General features: G+C 55.1%; 2 protein-coding genes across 7 annotated transcripts; one reads left to right on the top strand and one right to left on the bottom strand.

The window, feature by feature from the left end:
- Window positions 1–554: 554 nt before the first annotated feature.
- On the bottom strand, window positions 555–4473 carry TMEM256 (transmembrane protein 256). The gene is made up of 5 exons (XM_016222516.2): window positions 4389–4473; window positions 3163–3427; window positions 2847–2878; window positions 2521–2601; window positions 555–2425 (listed from the first exon to the last, which is right to left on the bottom strand). Exons 2-5 carry the CDS (start codon window positions 3245–3247, stop codon window positions 2282–2284), a joined length of 342 nt encoding a protein of 113 aa, XP_016078002.1. The 5' UTR covers window positions 3248–3427; window positions 4389–4473; the 3' UTR covers window positions 555–2281.
- Window positions 3830–18978, top strand: NLGN2 (neuroligin 2). Of its 6 annotated transcripts, XM_087825896.1 has the most exons (9): window positions 3830–3891; window positions 4181–4732; window positions 6740–7829; window positions 11289–11339; window positions 13481–13630; window positions 13795–13980; window positions 14088–14280; window positions 14655–15251; window positions 16067–18978. In XM_087825896.1, the coding sequence occupies exons 3-9, from the start codon at window positions 7373–7375 to the stop codon at window positions 16938–16940; spliced, it is 2508 nt and encodes an 835-aa protein (XP_087682022.1). In that variant the 5' UTR covers window positions 3830–3891; window positions 4181–4732; window positions 6740–7372; the 3' UTR covers window positions 16941–18978. The 6 variants fall into 6 exon arrangements, with proteins under 6 accessions (XP_087682022.1, XP_087682024.1, XP_087682021.1 ...); XM_087825898.1 differs by lacking the exon at window positions 3830–3891 and having other exon boundaries at window positions 4086–4732; window positions 7136–7829; XM_087825895.1 differs by lacking the exon at window positions 3830–3891 and having other exon boundaries at window positions 4086–4732.
- The last annotated feature ends 30 nt before the right edge of the window (window positions 18979–19008 follow it).

Below are 19008 nucleotides of genomic sequence, written 5' to 3'. Positions count from 1 at the left end.
CTGTTGCCATCGTCTGATTGGTTCTCCAGATCTTTTAAACATATCAGATTCTAGCACTTTCACTTTCAAAACCTTTCAGCCCCAGCTGGTTTGGCTCAGTGGCTAGTGTTGGCCTGTGGACTGAAGGGACCTTGGTTGTAAGCTCCATCCCTGGCCCCCGCCCTGGATGCGGGAGGCAACCGATCAATGCGTCTCTCTCACATCAGTGACCGATGTTTCAAAAAATATATACCCTCAGGTGAGGATTAAAAACACATACACATACACACAAAAAAACACCTTTCAATAATTTATTGTTGCACTACAAAGAAATTCCGAGCGTCTGCCCATGCCTGCACTGACCATCCAGGACGCCCTAATCACTCACTCACTACATGTTGATCACACTGGTTTTGCTTTTTCCAACTCACCCAATTTTCTCCCGCCTCAAAGATTTTGAACTGCTCCCTTCTGACCTGTTTTGTGAGCTATTCTTTCTGCCTAGAATACACTTCCTTCCAGCTTTATGCATGGTTAGCTTCAGATGGACCTCCTTCTGCCAGGCCCTCCCATCTAAAGAGCATAGCATCCACTGACCCGCTGTTCCACTGCCTCCCTGCTCTTTTCCTCCAAGCACAGCACAACTCACAGTGATATATTTGCGTGTTTAGTTGTTTAAGGTCCATTTCCACTACTAAGTGGAAAACTCCATGAGGGAAAGGATGGCATCTGTCTTGTTCACAGTTGAATTTCCTTGTGTATCTGACACATGATCAATATTTGATGAGCACTGGCTTAATAAATACTGCCTTCTAAATATCTTCCAGTTCTCTCCATGCCGTGGGTGCTACTCCAGCCTGCCTTGCCACCTTTGCTCACTCCTTTTCTCAAAAACTGGGCCCACACTGAAGATTCCTTTAGTCCCATACTCCTCTGCTCCCCACCTCTTTGTTCACTGTGCTTCCTTCACACAACAAAGTTCTTTTAAGGATCATCTCAAGCACTGTGAAGTATTTTCTAACCCCTAATACATAATGTTCTGTCCCTTCTTTGAAACCCAGAGTATAGTGTAAGGACAGTAGTCCCCCTGTATCCAAAGGGGATACGTTCCAATGCCCCCAGTGTATGTCTGAAACTGCAGAGTGCTGAAGCCTCTATGCTTTTTCCCTATACATTCATACCCTTGCTGAAGTCTTCATACAGGCTCAATGCTCTCTGACATGACAGGTTGCCATCTATCAGAACACATTTTCTGTTTATGTCTTCCACCCACAAGTTTCATGTCTTTCCCATCTTAATTAAGCACTAATTGTGCACTGTGGCTGTAAGTTTTGCAGTTTGAGGTGCAACAGCAAAATGAGCACGAATTTCTTCCTCCACAGTTTCAGATAGAAGGTACATTCTTACTGTAGATCTCAGTAATACTTTTTTTCTTTCCTTAAGTTGAGAACTTTCACTTTTTCACTTAAAAGAAGCACTTTACAGCTTCTGTTTGGCATATCTGAATTGCCAGCATCACTCCCCTTGTGCTTTGGGGCCATTATTAAGTAAAATAAGGGTTACCTGAACACAAGCACTTCGATACCTGGACAGTCTATCTTATAACTGAGATAGCTACTAAATGACTAATGGGCTGGTAACTCTGGACAAAGGGGTAATTTACATCACAGTGAGACAGAGTGGGATTGCATAAAACAGCATGCCATCTAAAAGTTATGAATTGTTTGTTTCTGGAATTTTCTATTTTGTATTTCTGGGTCGCAGATGATCATGGGTAACTAAAATGGCATAAAGTAAAATTGTGGGAAGTAAAACCACAAATATGGGAGGAGTACTGTAATGGCACTCCTCCTGTCCTGCCTTGCCATGACCCTGACTTCTAGAGTGAGTGAGTGCTCAATAAATTTGTGGAATGACAGGGCTGAAAACCACTACCCTACAGTCATCTTCAAATTCTAGTGAGCATCAGAACCACAAGAAGAGCTTACTAGAATATAGATTCCCAGGCCCCAAAGAGGGCTTCAGTGAGAATCAGCATTATTTCAGGCATTATTTATGACTCTGATAACCACCAGTTTAAGAACCTCATAACAAATTAACTTGAAGTGAACAGAAGCCCCAGACCCAAAGCTGATTCAGTCTAAGGAAAGTGAGGGAGTTCAGAGGCTGAGAATCCCTACCCTTCCTCCTCCAAGAGGTTAGATGAACAAAGACTCCAAAGTTCTTTATTTGCCTTTCTCTTTTAATCCCCTCCCTGTTCCACCTTTCAAAAAAAGTACCCAGAAATTAAACACATGGAAGCTCAAAGAGCCAAGGCAAGCCAGCCCATGAGTAGAAGGCTCCCTCCCATAGGGGCCAAAGCCTGGATGCTGGGGTCTCCACTCAGAGCCTGGTAGTAAAAGCTGGTGCAGAATAAGGTGGTTCCAGAGGCTAGGAGTAACCCGGCCTGAAGGAGATACAAGGAAGAAAACAAGATAGTAAGGAAACGGCTGGCTGAGCAGTGGGTGGGGCTTGGTCAGGGTTAGGTAAGGGGGTGTTTACCCAGAGGGGCCTTCTGCAATGGGGCACCCCTAACAGGGCCAGGCTGTGGAAGAAGTGGTGTTTGTTGGCCTTGTCAAAGAGCTGTAAGAAAAAGAGTGATTAGGGGACTTCCTAAGCAACTCAGGAGCCTGGATCCCGTGGGGCAGAAGGTCGTTCCCAAACTGAGTCTCAGCACCCCCCACCCCTCAGGCACCCACACCTCAGGCTCTCAGCCCTCGCTGCTCCAAAGACCCGCACTCGGCCCCTCCCCTACTTCCCTCAGGGACCCCAGACTTTGTGCCCTCAGAGACCCGGAAATCGGGGAGCCCCCAGCGCAGTGACTTCACCTCCTTCCCGTAGGCATCCGGAAACTGGGCGCCTGTGGAACGGAGAGGCAAAGGTCACCAGTCCTGACGCCCAACTCCCGGGAGGACCCAGGTGGACACAGGAAAGAAAGGGCACCCAGGAGGCTTGTGACTGGCGGGAACGCGCGTGGGCAGTCCTGGGAGCCAATTGGACCGCGCTGCGGGGCTTTGAAAGGTTTAGGGCTTTGCAGGCTGTCTGGTCTACGCGAGTCCTCGCCCTTCCCACAGACTCCGCCCCTGCACCAGGCCCCGTCAGTCGCCCCAAGCACAATCCCAGCTCCATCCCCAGGCCCCTGACCGTGCGCCCCGTAGGAGGCCAAGCCTAAGGCCCCGGCTCCAGACAAGGCACCCAAGCGGCGGAAAGCGGACCCGGGCCCGGCCATGGCAGTAGATGGTCACGAGCCTAGCGAACACCGCCCAGGCCACCGACAAGGCCAGCCAATCCCGAGCTTCCATTCAAATAAGGTGCACAGGTGCCCAATCAGGGCTGTGTTTATTTCAGCGTCCAGCTCTTCACCCGGTACTTGCGCCTTTGTAAAACCTCTGCTGAATGGCGAAGACGTCTGGCGGGCGGAGAAATCAGAGCCAATTAGGAGCAAAGGAAAGGAACAGTGGGGGGTGGGGTTGGGGGCGGCACTAGAGGATTTGCGTCACGGATTGGCCCACTTTCCAAGTTGATCGCCTCTTTTAACACCCCCTCCCATCTCCGGCCAATTTCCAAAGATCCAGGTCCCCACGCAAAGTCCCGCCCCTTTCCCCACAGGCTCCTCCTTTTCAGCTTTAAACCAGACCTACACCCCAAAACAGACGACCCCACGGATACCCAAGCCCCACCCATCTCCATTAAACCCCGCCCGCTGCCCATATGACCCCTCCTCCAGGTCCGAAGGCCCCGCCTTCTTCACATGATGCCCCGCCCCCTATAGTTCGCCCCCACCACCCCCACCACCACCAACCACGAGAGCCCCGAGGATGGGAGACCGGGGCATGTCTCCATCCTGACCCGGTCCACTTTGTCCATCCGTCGGTCTGTCCACTCCCGCCCTCTTCCACCGTCTCCAATCCCCCACACTCTGGAGGGCGGGCGGGCAGGCGGGTGCGAGCAAGGGGTGTGCGCCGCTCTCTCTGCAGGGGGCGGGGGAGGCGGCCGCGCGGTGACGCGCGGGGCTGCTGCGGCTGCTCCGCCGACGGATCATCACTCTCAGGCTGGGATGGACGCGGGGCGGGTGGGCCCTGGCGCGCGGAGCCGGGAGTCCGGGCCTCCCGGCTGCTGAGCGTCCCCCGAAGCCTCCCCCTTACGCCCCTTTGCCTCCTAGGAGCAGTACTGCCCCCCGCCCCGGGGTTCCAGGCTCCACTCCCGCCTTCCTCTGATTCCCCGGACCTCCCACTCCCGCCCGCCCTCGGGATCGACTAGATCCCTCCCTCTCCCCGAGGATTCCGGCTGGATCCCTGCCCCTGCACCGCGGATCCTGCGCTCCCGGGCTTCGGGCCCCTGGGGATTGCCGTGGACTCCTCCTCCCGCACCCGATTCCTTAGGATCCTCCGCCTGTACCGCCTTCTGGTCCCTGGAAGCCGGCCCACGGAGCCAGTGGATCCTCAGTCCAGTCTTGTCCCGTTGCCCCCTCCTCACTCCTCTGTCCCCACTGCGCGGTTCCCTGTTCTCGGGTTCCTCCTGACCCCATCCCCTACCTCTCCCCGGGGAGCGACTGGATCCCGGCCCCGCCCCCTGGGGCTGGGGCGATCCCCCTCCCCCGCTGGGTGAGGCGCTGCGGGAGGGGGCTGGGCCTGCGGGACCGCGGGGGCTCAAAGGCCGCCGCCCCCTACTCGGAGCCCTGGATGGAGGCACCACGGCCCCAGGGCTGAGCCAGGTAGGAGCTAAGCCGGGCCGGGTGGAGGGGACTGCGTGGCGGTCCACTGGGGTCTCCCACTCCCCATCTCTTTCTGCGCCTGGTTTCCCCCAGCCTGCCCTGTCTGCTCGTCTCCGCCTAGGGATGCTCTTGCCGTGTCTCTCTGTCTCGGTCTCTTTGTCTCTGCCTCTCTCCAGCCCATGAATGATCCTTTGAATGGGCCCACAGACCCCGTGTGTTCCCATCTCCCCTCCCCCTCCTTCTCCCCTTCCCGGCCAAGCCATTTTTCCCCACTGCAGGAAGGGGGGGGGGCTGCGGCCTGAGCCCCCATCCCTCAACTCTTCCCGGCTGGGGGAGTCAGGCCTGGGCAGGAATGGAGAGAGCAAGGCAGAGGGCTAGGGAGGAGGGGGGAGCAAGATGTGGCAGACAGAAAGGAGAGAAGGGGAGAGAAAATGGGGGAGACAGAGATGAGGGAGGAGAGCAAGAAATAGAAAAGGCTTGAGGGAGAAATTTGAGGAAGGGATTTGAAGGAGAGAGAAAAATGAGAAACACTAAGGAGGGAGATATAGGCGAGAGTAATGAAAAAAAGACTGAGGGTTAGAGACTGAAGACAAGAGCTGGAGCAGCCTGGAAGAGGCTGGAAAAGGTGCTGTGAGGGAGCGCTATGGAGAGGAAGGAGATGAAGGGGCTCCAGGGGGAGGAAGGAAGGGAGAGAGCCTGGCAGAGAAGGCCAGGGGCCCAAAGTACCTTAAGGGAGGAGGGGCAACAGAGGCAGAGAGACTGAGTTAGTAGGAGGGGGAGGGGGTGGCAAGGCCAAAGAAGCAGAGCCCAGACTGGTGTGGGCAGAGGAGATCCTGAGGGAGCCAGCCCCAAGCCCCCTCTAGGTGGTGGGGGACAGGAGCTTTAGAGGGCCTGAAGAAGGGGAGGGCATGGCTGGGCGTGTGGGGTAAGGAGTCCCGTGTCCTCATCTCTGGAATAAATTGACACCTGCAGAGAGCCACCCGCGGGCTGGCGCCTGGCTCTGAAAACCCCGCGTCAGCAAACAGCTCTGGCAGCTGGGGGGGTGGGGGGGTTGCTGAAATGACCTGGGTGTCTGCCCCTTCAGTCTGATCTCTTCCCTTGTCCTGCTCCTGCTGCCCTGAGCATCCAGGCATCAGAGCAGCATCTGTGGGGGACTGGCCAGGGGAAGGGGAGGTGAATAGCTGAGATGGGATGAGCAGAAAGCCTAGGTTTGCTCCCAGGACATGGGTCAAAATGCCATGCGTGAAAAAAGAGGTGCCTGGAGTACAAGGCTGTTCAAGACTGTGGGAGGGGGGTAGTCAGTGGGTGCGTCTGATGCCCTCCAAACCCACCTCAGCACCCCTTCTCCCTAGCCAGAGGCCTGGTCACTAGGACTAGGCTCTGATTGGCCAACAAGGGCCAAGAGGCGGATCTTTTAGGGTTCTTTAATGCCCCCAATCTCCCGCTCCCTTCAACATACATACTTCTTCCTCTGTCCTAAGGTTAGGGGAAACTCTAGCATTCTGACTCATGCCCAGAATGGACCCCATAACCATGCCAGTTCGTTACCCTCTTCCTCCAGACCGGCACCCCCCCCCCTCAGGGTTAAAGCTGCAGCCCGTTGCCGAGGTAACATTGCGGGGCAGCATCCCGTCGCTCGGCAACTGGCTGCAGGATCACGCATCTGTCCCTGGATTTGCCCCCCTCCAGCATCCCCCCCCCTATTCTAACCCCTGCCTCAAGGCACCTTAACTTCTCAGGGAAGAAATGGAGAGAGCCTGGGGGAAAGGGGTCCCCTCCCACTGCTGCACAAATCCTTAGGGAATGGGATGGGATGTTGAAGGGAGGAGAAGGTGCTGGGCTTATGCAGTCCCAAGGAAGGCTGGGAGTCTGGCCTGGGGTAGGGGTTCAGTGCCATGAAATTACAGCTCAGGAGTAATTAACACGTATAAACAAACCCTCCACTTCTTGCTAATTAATGACTTGGTATTTTTATTTTCTCTTCCTTGTCTATCTCATCCCTCCCAGGGAGGTGGGAACTGGGACTCCTGAGTCCCTGAGGAGAGCCCTCCCGGTAGGGATAAAGCAGCTGAAAGGAGGCAGGCCAGGTCTGGGGAGCAGACCGCCCTTCCCCTTGGTTGTCCTGGACTTTTACCACATCTTGACCCTGCCCCGAGCCTCACACTTTTCTATCTGGGTCCCTTCTGATGGAGGGGGTTTTTGGGGTGGGGAGGAAGTGCTGGGGGGGGCCTGAGGGTGGAAGACGGGGGTCAACTGGTCTGAATTCCAAGTCACTAACCACTTGTCTCTTCTGTTTCCCCATTCCTTTCTGTCTGCCCTTCTTCCCTTCCCTTCTTCCACTCTCCTGTGTATGTTTCTGTCTGTCTGTTTGTATCTTGCATACCCTCTCCCTCCAACCCACAGGTCCAGCCTGTATTCACCTTCTCCCACTTCCTTCCCCACCCCTTGTCCCCTCCATGGAGAGGAACAGACCCCTTCTCTGTCCAATCTAACCCAGGTCCCTTCCCACTCCCTTCTTCCCTCCTTTCCCACCCCCTCCTCCCCCCTGGGGCCAGGGGGGGCCTCCCTCCCTCTCCCCCCCCTTCTCTCTCTCTCCGAGGGGGGGGGTCCCGGGGAGGGAGGGGGGGTCCCCCTATCAGCATGTGGCTCCTGGCGCTGTGTCTGGTGGGGCTGGTGGGGGCTCAACGGGGGGGAGGGGGTCCCGGAGGCGGTTCCCCAGGTGGCCCTGGCCTGGGCCTCAGCAGCCTTGGGGAGGAGCGCTTCCCAGTGGTGAACACGGCCTACGGGCGAGTGCGTGGTGTGCGACGCGAGCTCAACAACGAGATCCTGGGCCCGGTCGTGCAGTTCTTGGGCGTGCCCTACGCCACCCCACCCCTGGGCGCCCGCCGCTTCCAGCCGCCAGAGGCCCCAGCCTCGTGGCCTGGTGTACGCAACGCCACCACCCTGCCACCCGCCTGCCCGCAGAACCTGCACGGGGCGCTGCCCGCTATCATGCTGCCTGTGTGGTTCACCGACAACTTGGAGGCAGCCGCCACCTACGTGCAGAACCAGAGCGAGGACTGCCTGTACCTCAACCTCTACGTGCCCACCGAGGACGGTAAGGGCGGGGGCACCAGGTCGGGCACTCCGTGAACACAGCCCACAAACACACATGCAGAGCCTCAGGCACCAGCGCAGTCCGGGCGGGAGCTGGGCTTTGTAGGGACAGTGAGCCGACAGCATGTCCCCGCCAGCCCTGCTTGCCTTCCAAGGGTGGTTTCGGTGCCTGCCGAACAGTCCCAGGAATGAATCCCATAGACAGCCGCCCCAGAAGTTCATTGTGCCCACAGAGAACCAGTGGTAAGGTCAGCAGGCACTAGGCTGGACTTATACCCATCCTGTCCCCACAGGGGAGGCATCCATCACCTGCCTAGACACCCATCCCAGCTCTACCCCACCTCCCACTCTCAGGCCTGGGCTCGTCCCTGGCTTGTCCACTTTAGCAACATCTATACCTCAAGGACAACATAGATTCCTCCTTTCTCCCCAGTTACTGCAGACTTCCATCTATCACATCACATCCAGAGCCCCTTGTCCAAGCTGAGTTCCTCTTCTCCAGGATGCTATGTCCTCTGACCCCTATACAGTCCTGAAGGATCAGGGAAACTCCTTGCCAAGGGCCTCTCCACTTACAGCACAGCCCACCATCAAAACACCTTCCCTGGTGCTCTCCAACTGGCTGTCTTGTCAATAAACTCTCAGTTCACTGCAGCTCTGCTCATAGCCCCCAGCACACTCCTCCTGGACATTCTCCACCTGCCAACCTTCAGCACAGTAAGATTAATCAGTGTCTCTCCGAGTACCTTCCAGCTGTCCGCAACAAAGGTAATCAGCACAACTCCAGCCACCTCAACAGACTATCTTCACAGCCCCACATCGTCCTTCGAACACCCCATGTTTCTACTCCAGAATATCCCAACACCTCAACAGAGACCATCCACTCCTACCACACCCCCCACAGGCCATTTTCCAGCAACTTTACACACAGGTCTGGTACCAGGAAGCCCTCTTCACCCTACCCATCCAGCACCCCCACATCATGTATTCAAGTCCCTCAACAGATCAGAATCTCAACTACTCAACATTCAGATCATGTACCCACCCAGCCTACACACTGGCCATGTATGTGTTCCAACACCCTACATACCACAATTCCCAACACTGTCACATACACAGTGCATACTCCAACGCTTCTCTAAAATTGTATATCCCATCAGCCACACCTGTGGCTCCCAGTATCCCTGGCTATAGATCCTGTGTCTAGTAACACCCATACATAGATAGACCTTTATCTCAATAACACTGCACTGGACCATGTGCTCCACCAGGCCACTCAGACCACATAGTCCCTGTACCCAAGTACAGAACATGCCAATCACAGAACATCTCATTTACCTCAACCCACCCATATCCTTTCCAACACCTGTATGGACTATCTACCCTCTATTGCTCATGCCAGCCATGTACCCTAACACCCTAACGACCCCTCCCCATATAAACCGTGCCTCCTAGTAACCTGTACACACAATGCACAGCAGTACCATTCACTCTAATCCCATCCACATTCCAAGCACCCTAATAGAACATTTACCGAACACCCTCTTCATGAGAACCATCCACTCCACGTTCTCCTGCCCTTCATGGACTACTTACCCCATCCAGTACTCTCCCTCCTGTGAATTCTTCACCCCAGTGCTTCCACGCAGACTGTCCATCTAAACACTCCCCATCCGTGTACTCTCCACTCCCACATATATTTTTTAAAAGCAATACATTTTATTTATTTTTAAAATTTGTTTTTATTGATTTCAGAGAGAGGGAGAGAGAGATAGAAACATCAGTGATGAGAGAGAGTCATTGATTGGCTGCCTCCTGCATGCCCCCCACTGGGGGTCCAGCCCAAAACCAGGCATGTGCCCTGACCTGTATTCGAACTGTGACCTCCTGGTTCACAGGTTGACACTCAACCACTGAGCCATGCCAGCCAGGCCCCACTCCCACATCTTCATATAAGCTGTCCAACCCAGTGTCCTCCAGTAGGCTGTCTTATCACACACCATGTAAAACATCCATCCAGCACTTCCCACCAGTGGACTATCTACCCCAACATCTCCACACAAATTGTCCACCCTGCCCCACACCATCCATGCCCACACCTTCTGTATTTTTAACCACTGCTTACTGCCAGCCTGCTTGGGGCCTGACACATTCAGCTGATCTCACTGAATCTTCACACCATCTCTGGGATAGGAGGAAGAGGTTGACTCAGGCGCACACACAGACGCATACATGCACTTAATATTCTCACGTAACACACATGCCTTGCTGACTTCACCCCCGTCCCCATTCTGTCACAGAGAACAGGCCCTGATCCTAATGGGTCCCCGTGGAGCCACTATTGCCAGTTGGGAGAAGCCTTCCACAGGCTTGCTTGGGCCTTGCTGACCCATCCCTCCTCCTGCTGTGAGGAGATACCAGTCAGCCTGGGGGAACCCCGGCAGGCCCCTGGGTTCCAGCTCTCCCCTGAAAGAAACCTGGAGCCAAACTCTGGGCCTAGTCTGGGACCTTTCCATGACAGTGCGCGTACTTTGGGCCTCCAAGCACTTCCTGGCACCCTATGTGTCAGGCTGGCTCAGGGCACTGTTTCCTATTCCCTATTTGTGGGCTGAACCCCCAATTGGGGAGGGGGGCTTTTTGGCATTAGTGCAGGGGTTGGTGAGGGGCTGCTGCCCCTGGTGGGAAGTTTACCATTTGGGGGGGAGGAGAGCAGGCCTGGGTAGGGGGATGAGGTTTTGGGGGGAGGGGTACAGAGGGAAGAAGTGGAGTGGAGGGCAAGACCTGATGACCCCTTTCCCTGCTTCGCCCCACATTGGGGAGATGGGGTGAGAAGCCAGGCCTGTGAGTGCAGATGGAAGAGAAATGCAGGTGGCTGAGAGGGTGGGTAGGTGGGCAGGCAGCTTTAGCTGACCTACCCACAGCCCTCCAGATTGGTCCAGAGGGAAGCAGAATCCTTTCTGCTGCAGCCCCTCCTCTCTACAGCCTTGGGGTGCAGGCAGGTGCTTGGCTGGCTTTGAAGAGGGTCTGCGTGAGTGGTGGCCCAGGTGGCACAGCTGGCCTTGGTCTCCCAGGCAGGCTTCCCCTCCCCTCCCACCCCACCTCTAACACCGTTTCATTTCCAGCAATTAGCCAACACATCGACAAGCCAAATCCTTTCCAGCCAAGTCAATATGTCTTAAGACAGGCCTCAGCCCACTTAGGCCCCCCCCCCAAAACAAGACTTTTCTTTGGGGCATGACTTTTTCCGGGGAGGGGAACAAAATTGGGTTGTAGAAACGTTTTTCTCTTTTCTTGGTTTCTTTTTCTTGCAAACAAATTTTGCTTTTTTTGGCTTATTTTTTCTGCCCCCCCCTCCCCTTTTCTGCGTTCTCTCCTCCCTTCCCCATCCACCACCTCCCCCGACCCCCATCTTTCCCCACAAAATTGTCCTTTTTTCTCTGTTTTGTGTTCCCGGTCTTAGGTCCGCTCACAAAAAAACGTGACGAGGCGACGCTCAATCCGCCAGACACAGGTAGATTTAAAAATCCCGCTGCTGCATGTGGTTGCTGATAAGAGGACGTTCACTTTCACGGCCCTGCCCCTAACTAAATGCCCCACAGCCCTCAAGGCCTCAGCCGTTCTCCCAACTAAAAATGAAAAAGAAAAGAAAAGAACATTTTAGAATAATTGGAAAAAAGAATTATGAAATCTTCAAATGAAATTTGAACAATGTTGGACCCACTAGAAAACCTGCAAGAAAACTAAATATGGCGAAAATAAAGTGAAAAAGAAATTGGAATGTCAGAAAAAAAAAAACCGCCAAAGAATTGGATAAAATGTTTAGAGTTTGACAGAAATTTGGATTGTTTTGAAACTTGTGACATGTAACATTTGAAAAAATTTAAATTTGAAGCAAAACAACATTTGAAAAAAAATTTTTAAGGTGGCAAGTTGATGACACAATTGAAACATCAGAAACCTGCTACAATTTCGAAAAGCCTGTCAGATGCAGAAAACTCTAACATTTGAAGCAAATTAAAGAATTTGGAAATTTTTGAAAACAGGGCCCAATATCTTGAAGTTTCACCACAAAATTTTGGAAAAAAATGCAAAGAACTTTTTTTTTTCTTTTTTTTTTCAAAAAAACAGATTTTTTTTTTCTTTTTTCTTTTTTTTTTTTTTCCTTTTCTTGTTGAATCTGCCCCGAGAGCTTCTTGCTTTTTGGTTGTTGTTTTTTTCTTTCTTCTTTCTTGATCCTGTTTTTTGTTGTGGGTTTTGAATTCTTGTTGCCCCAGCCCCCCTTCCTGCTCCTTCCCTTTCTGACTCCCCCTCCCCCACATTGGGAGTGGAGGTGCTGTGTGGGGAGGAGGGGGAAAACTGAGGACATTTAGGACAGGGCCTTGGAGGGAAAGAGACTTCAGCCTGACCTGCTGGAAGGCCACCGGAGGTTCAGGAACAAAGGGAAAAATAGCATTTGGGGAGGACACAGAGGGGGCACTGCCCACCTACGAGCTCCTGGTCAAAGTCAGGCAGAGGGAGGTGGTAGAGAAGGTCCTAAGAGATAGGAGGCAGGAAGCCGCCTGTAGGGGATGGAGGGGAGTGTCTTAATGACCTGTTGGTTGACCTTCTGGCTAGAAGAAAGTTCCCATCAGGATGCAGGAGGCTGGCTGGCAGAGCCACTGGGGACCAGCTGTGGAGGCCTGGGCCTTGCTCTTGTTTGCTGAGTGCCCAGGCTAGTCAGAGACCACAGGTATCAAGAAAGGAAGGCCTGTGGGCCAGAAGTCAGCCCAGCCCTCGTGCTGTGGTGAATCATGGAGAGGCTTCAGGGGAGGGTACTTGGTATATAGCCTTTGGGACTGTGGCAGCCCTCTCAGACTCCCACCGTCTTATGGAATTAGTCACTCCTCAGTGCCGTCTGGAGTGCCTTAAAAGTCTACTACATGTAGCAGTGATTATGTGATCCTTTTGGGACATGACAAGAGAAGGGTCTGGTGCAGAACCCAGGGTTCAGGCCAGTTTGCAGGGGGTTCTGAGACTAGAGAGCTGCACCCAGTCTTCATTAAGCAGGCTCTTTCCCACCCTGCCTCCTTCTGCCATAGTAATTAGGCTGGGGGTTGCCATGGTGACTGGGGAGGTGACCTAGAAAGGAATTAGGGCGGGGAGGAGACCAAGCCCCCAGGGACCCTAGGGCCTGGCACCCCCTGATGGACAGACTAGGCTACCTTGTAGAGCTGAGGTCCAAGGCCTAAGTCTGAAAAAAGGCCAGGACCCTTCCAGCATCTTTAACTCCAGTGCCAGCCTTAGGAGCTCACTCTTCCTAGGAGCAGAAAGGACATTTGCTGTATGTGTATGGGGAGGGGGTCCCCTGGATCCAGCAGATGCCCTGAGGAGGGCCACACCCCACCCCTGCCTCTGTTAGGCTTCTTAGAAGGTCTGCCCGGCATTTGAAGTGCTGTGGAACAGACTGGCAGGAGGTGGGGAGGGACCTTCTGTCAGAGCTAGCTGGGGAGGGAGGGAGGGGAATCCGGTCTTGCCCCCCAGGGATGGGAATGACATGTCCCCTGAGCTCTGGGCTGGTCTTCAGCAGGCCTGGGAGCTGGGAGGAGCTGCTTCTGGTCTCACTGTGTCCTTGTCCCCACTCCCGGCCCACCTGCCCACCCCCTCCCCACGCAGATATCCGGGACTCTGGAAAGAAGCCTGTGATGCTGTTTCTGCACAGTGGCTCCTACATGGAGGGCACCGGGAACATGTTCGATGGCTCTGTCCTGGCTGCCTATGGCAACGTCATTGTAGCCACGCTCAACTACCGCCTTGGGGTGCTCGGTGAGGGAGGGCAGCCAAATCTAGGGAGCCTGGGAGGGGGGCCTGGTGGGTGGGGGTGGGGTCTTTTAAACCCAGCAGCAGCAAAATGGCTTCTGGGCTGCCCTGGTAAGGGTCAAGGACACTATAACACCCCCAGGTAGCTCCCTTTCTGCCTTTACCTCCAGGTTTTCTCAGCACTGGGGACCAGGCTGCAAAAGGCAACTATGGACTCCTGGACCAGATCCAGGCCCTGCGCTGGCTCAGTGAAAACATTGCCCACTTTGGGGGTGACCCCGAGCGCATCACCATCTTTGGGTCTGGGGCAGGTGCATCCTGTGTCAACCTTCTGATCCTCTCCCACCATTCGGAAGGTACCAGCAACCTCATCATCTTGCCAGCCCTGTCCCCTTTCCCATACCCCTGAACCCACCAGGCCCTCCTTTGATACGCCCAGCCTGAAGCCTGCCTGTTTCATTAGGGCTATTCCAGAAGGCCATCGCCCAGAGTGGCACTGCCATTTCCAGCTGGTCTGTCAACTATCAGCCGCTCAAATATACGCGGCTGCTGGCAGCCAAGGTGGGCTGTGACCGGGAGGACAGTGCTGAAGCTGTGGAGTGTCTGCGTCGGAAGCCTTCCCGGGAGCTGGTGGACCAGGACGTGCAGCCTGCCCGGTATGGGTATTGGTATGGGGATGGGAGAGGGCTGGGTCCAGGCCTTCACCCACCTTGCTAGTTCCAAGGAGACTGAGGGTGAGAGGTGTCTGCAGGCATTTTATTCGGCAAGGGGAGGTGGGGTTCAGGCCCCTCTAGTGGCCCTGCCTTCTATTCTTGGAAGCCTTTCCTAAGTGGAGGTACCCAAACAGAGCAAGTATGCCCAAGGTGTCAGAAAGTGCTTCAGAGAAGACTTCCCAACAGGCCAAGTTCCCTTAAGGATTCAAAGGAGATTTTAACTAGGGAGAAGTGTCTTCAGGGCTGAGGGCTCAGCAAGCTATGAGCCGAGAGGAGGCCAGTGAGCAGGTGATGAGACCCTGACCCCTTCTCCCCAGCTACCACATCGCCTTCGGGCCCGTGGTGGACGGTGACGTCGTCCCCGATGACCCTGAGATCCTCATGCAGCAGGGAGAATTCCTAAATTACGACATGCTCATCGGTGTCAACCAAGGAGAGGGCCTCAAGTTCGTGGAGGACTCAGCAGAGAGCGAGGACGGCGTGTCCGCCAGCGCCTTTGACTTCACAGTCTCCAACTTTGTGGACAACCTGTATGGCTACCCCGAGGGCAAGGATGTGCTGCGGGAGACCATCAAGTTTATGTACACAGACTGGGCCGACCGGGACAATGGTGAGATGCGCCGTAAGACCCTGCTGGCGCTCTTTACTGATCACCAGTGGGTGGCACCAGCCGTGGCCACCGCCAAGCTGCATGCCGACTACCAGTCCCCTGTCTACTTTTACACCTTCTACCACCACTGCCAGGCTGAGGGCCGGCCTGAGTGGGCAGATGCAGCGCACGGGGACGAGCTCCCCTACGTCTTTGGTGTGCCCATGGTGGGTGCCACCGACCTCTTCCCCTGCAATTTCTCTAAGAATGATGTCATGCTCAGCGCCGTGGTCATGACCTACTGGACCAACTTCGCCAAGACTGGGTGAGGGCCAGAGGGGCTGGGTGGGGCACCATGCAGGCCAAAGCGCACACACCTTCCACCTTCAGCTCCTCTCTTTCTCACTCCCTCACAAGGCCATCACCCCTACATTATGGCACTCTTGCCTTCTTGACTCAGACACCTGCTGGGGTACCCTCTCTGTGCCAGGCACTGAGTTATGTGTTGGAGATTCAGCAGTTAAACAGAGAGGTCCCTGTCCTTTCTGGGGGTGGGCTCACTTGGTGGCTTTGGCTCCATGTCTGTCTCTTCTTTGCTCCCTTGCCTAGTCACCCTCTCTCTTGTCCCAGTGCTCTGCCCTCTGACTACTCCCATCTGTGCATGAGTGTGTTTAAGCGTTTGTGTCTGTCTGTCTCTTTATTGCTCTCTGTATCTCTCATTCTTGAAAGCCATTGATATCTCTCCCTTTCCCTTTGATCTGTTTGCTTTTTGCTGCTGATTTCACGCTGGCTGTGTTTCATGTGTCTTTGTTTCTATGTCTCTTTCTCACTCAGTCTCAGCCTCTGCCTCTCTCACTGGCTGTTTGTCTGTCTCTGCTTCTCCCTTCCCTCTGTCCTCATCTCTGGCTGTCTCTAGCAGTCTGTCTCCTTCCCTCTTTGTTTTTCTGTCCCCGTCTCTGGCAATTTCTCTGTCTCTTCTTATCCATTTTCTCTCTGTCTCTGCCTTTCTCTTTAACTCAGACTTTCCTTCTGTTCCTGGATCTCTGCATCTCTGTCTCCCTCCCCATTCTACCCCCACCTTCTCACACCTGTTGGAACCTCACCCTCACTCCTCCTTTTCCTGCCCTCCTGTGCCCACAGCGACCCCAACCAGCCGGTGCCACAGGACACCAAGTTCATCCATACCAAGCCCAACCGCTTCGAGGAGGTGGTGTGGAGCAAGTTCAACAGCAAGGAGAAGCAGTACCTGCACATTGGCTTGAAGCCTCGTGTGCGTGACAACTATCGTGCCAACAAGGTGGCCTTCTGGCTAGAGCTTGTGCCCCACCTGCACAACCTGCACACGGAGATCTTTACCACCACCACGCGCCTGCCTCCCTACGCCACGCGCTGGCCACCTCGCCCGCCCCCCGGCGCCCCAGGCACACGCCGGCCCCCGCCACCTGCCACTCTGCCACCTGAGCCCGAGCCTGAGCCAGGCCCCAGGGCCTATGACCGCTTGCCCGGGGACTCCCGGGACTACTCCACAGAGCTGAGCGTCACTGTGGCTGTGGGTGCCTCCCTCCTCTTCCTCAACATCCTCGCCTTTGCTGCCCTCTACTACAAGCGGGACCGGCGGCAGGAGCTGCGGTGCAGGCGGCTCAGCCCCCCAGGTGGATCAGGCTCTGGTGTGCCTGGTGGGGGCCCCCTGCTACCTACCACTGGCCGAGAGCTGCCACCAGAAGAGGAGCTGGTGTCACTGCAGCTGAAACGGGGTGGTGGCGTTGGGGCGGACCCTGCTGAGGCCCTTCGCCCTGCCTGCCCACCCGACTACACCCTGGCCCTGCGCAGGGCACCGGACGATGTGCCTCTCTTGGCCCCTGGGGCCCTGACCCTGCTGCCCAGTGGCCTGGGACCACCACCTCCCCCACCGCCACCCTCCCTCCATCCATTTGGGCCCTTCCCTCCACCTCCCCCCACCGCTACCAGTCACAACAACACTCTACCCCACCCCCACTCCACTACCCGGGTATAGGGGAAGGCTTGGGGGGGCCCTCCTCCCCAGCCCTCCCACTGGCAGGAAGTGCCACTCGGAAGGCAGGGAGGGCGACTTGGCAACAGGCTTTTCTCGTCACACGTCACACGTCACACGTGGAAGAACATTAGGAGGACATGGGTCTCCTCACCAAGATGCGTGTTTTCCCATGCATAGAGGCCCATTTTTTTTCTCTGGACCTGGGCCTTTGAACAACTCGGGGGTATTTTGTCCCCTCCATTGGGACACCAGTCTTCGGTGTGTGGAAGGATTTTCCCACGTGGAGGTGTGCTTTCTCACAAGGGGGTGCGTTTTCCCATGTGCAGGGTGAGGTTTTTTTCGCCGCCCTGGACACATGTTGGCCCCCTCAAAGAATTTCTGTGGGGATTTGTACCCCAGAACCATATCCCCTCATGCCTCTCCCACCTCCTCTCTCCCCTCCCCACCCCATGGAGACCCTGGAAGTGGTGTGTTCATGTACAGTGACCCTTGGCCACAAGACAACACAGGGTGGTTCTTGGGAAGTAGTAAGGAAATCACAGCTCCCCCATCCCCCTCCACTCTGGAGAAGCATGTCCCCCACCCTCCCCACCCCGTGGCACAAGTCAGGTGAAGCATGGTCTCCTGGGTAGGCCTCACCTTCCATAGACAACACACAGAATCCCTGCCAGGGGGTCAGGAGATCCATGCAGCCCGGTACTGCCTGGGAATTTGTGTTCCCACAGGTCCAGGGCACACTTCTCTGAGTGGAAACATGTTCTTGCATGTGGATGTGTGTTTTCCCATGCAGATGGTCCCTTTCTCTCCAGTATTTCCCTGCATCCCCCAGGCCTCAGGCCACCTAATTCTTCCTCACACGGCAGGTGGGAACAGACTTCTAACTGACAGAAGCTGAGGGGGATGTATCAACCCTGAGGGGAGACCTCTGCTCCTCCCTCCCCCAGAGATGCTGAGTTGGGGGTCAGGGGCGTGGGACCTGCCACCCGTAGAGGCCATGCATGTTTGACCAAAGCCCTCATTGGGGTCTGAAGACAGCCTTTCCCTCAGTCCTCAGACCATTACTCATCTGTGCCAAACTGGGTAGGTGGGTTTGCCAAGGATTCCCCAGGCCTGGGCCAGAGCAGATAAATGTGGGAGCAGGTGGGATACAGGGGAAGGGGAGGTGGCGGCTAAGGGGTCCTACCTGTGCCTCTTCTATCCTCACAATGTCTCATCCCTCCCTCTGTGCCTCAGTTTCCTTTTCCCATATCCCTTTCTTCCTCTCTGAAGCCATCCCTGTGTCTGTGTCAAACCAGCTTCTCCCTTCAGCTGCCCCTTCCCTTTCTTTGACCTGCTCCCTCTTCCCTCAGCTGCCAGGGCTGAAGGAAAGGAAAGGTGGTGGAGGGGAGGAGAGCAAGGGAGAAAATCTTCATGGTTGGGGAGAGAATGAGGTCAGCTATGCTGAGAAACAGATGGAGGGGGCAATGGGGGACAGGTCTTGACCAGACACCAGCCAGAAAAATTTCAAAGGACGTGTAAGGTGACTGCCCAGAGGGGACCTGAGGCTATAAGGAAAAGAACCTCATCAGGAAGGGTTTTAAGGGGCACCAGTGGAGGAGAGAATCCTTGTCTGCTGGCATTTTGTGGGTTAATGCCAAACTTGAGTAGGGGGCAGGGTGCTGTCTTCCACTGACACCCAGATCCAGAATCCCTGGTCTTGGCTCCCCAGAACTTTGCCTCTTGACTATCCCTTCTCCCACCTCCACCCATGGAAACTTCTTTTCCCACCCCTTCTCCTGCCTGGTCTAGTTCCTTTCCAAACAGCCATGCCCTCTAAATGCTAGGGCCCTGGGCCCTGAGCCCTATAGACAGATGTCCCACAAATTGGGACATGGGAGAGGGGCTAGGGGACCCCATGATTCAGCCACGGACTCCAATGCCCAATCCTCCCCAGAACAGTCCCCTGACAATCCCATGTCCCTACCCTTCGCAGCTCTGTACACATTTTTAAACCTGGCAAAAGATGAAGAGAATATTGTAAATATAAAGTTTAACTGTTGGTTGTGCCTGCTGTGATGTTAGGAGGTGG

Source organism: Miniopterus natalensis, chromosome 17 (genome assembly GCF_054644295.1).
Source record: "Miniopterus natalensis isolate mMinNat1 chromosome 17, mMinNat1.hap1, whole genome shotgun sequence".
NCBI classification, from domain to species: Eukaryota; Metazoa; Chordata; class Mammalia; order Chiroptera; family Miniopteridae; genus Miniopterus; species Miniopterus natalensis.
Note: the sequence above shows the minus strand (reverse complement) of the source record. Positions and strands in the feature narration are given on the sequence as shown.

Excerpts from the sequence above, each read along its gene's own strand:
- NLGN2 (XM_087825896.1), top strand. The coding sequence starts at position 7,373 with ATGTGGCTCCTGGCGCTGTGTCTGGTGGGGCTGGTGGGGGCTCAACGG. Across the intron at positions 11,340-13,480 it reads GCTCAATCCGCCAGACACAG|ATATCCGGGACTCTGGAAAG; the intron begins GTAGATTTAAAA and ends CTCCCCACGCAG. Across the intron at positions 13,631-13,794 it reads CTACCGCCTTGGGGTGCTCG|GTTTTCTCAGCACTGGGGAC; the intron begins GTGAGGGAGGGC and ends CTTTACCTCCAG.
- TMEM256 (XM_016222516.2), bottom strand. The coding sequence starts at position 3,247 with ATGGCCGGGCCCGGGTCCGCTTTCCGCCGCTTGGGTGCCTTGTCTGGA. Across the intron at positions 2,602-2,846 it reads CGGATGCCTACGGGAAGGAG|CTCTTTGACAAGGCCAACAA; the intron begins GTGAAGTCACTG and ends TTTTTCTTACAG. Across the intron at positions 2,426-2,520 it reads ATTGCAGAAGGCCCCTCTGG|GCCGGGTTACTCCTAGCCTC; the intron begins GTAAACACCCCC and ends TATCTCCTTCAG.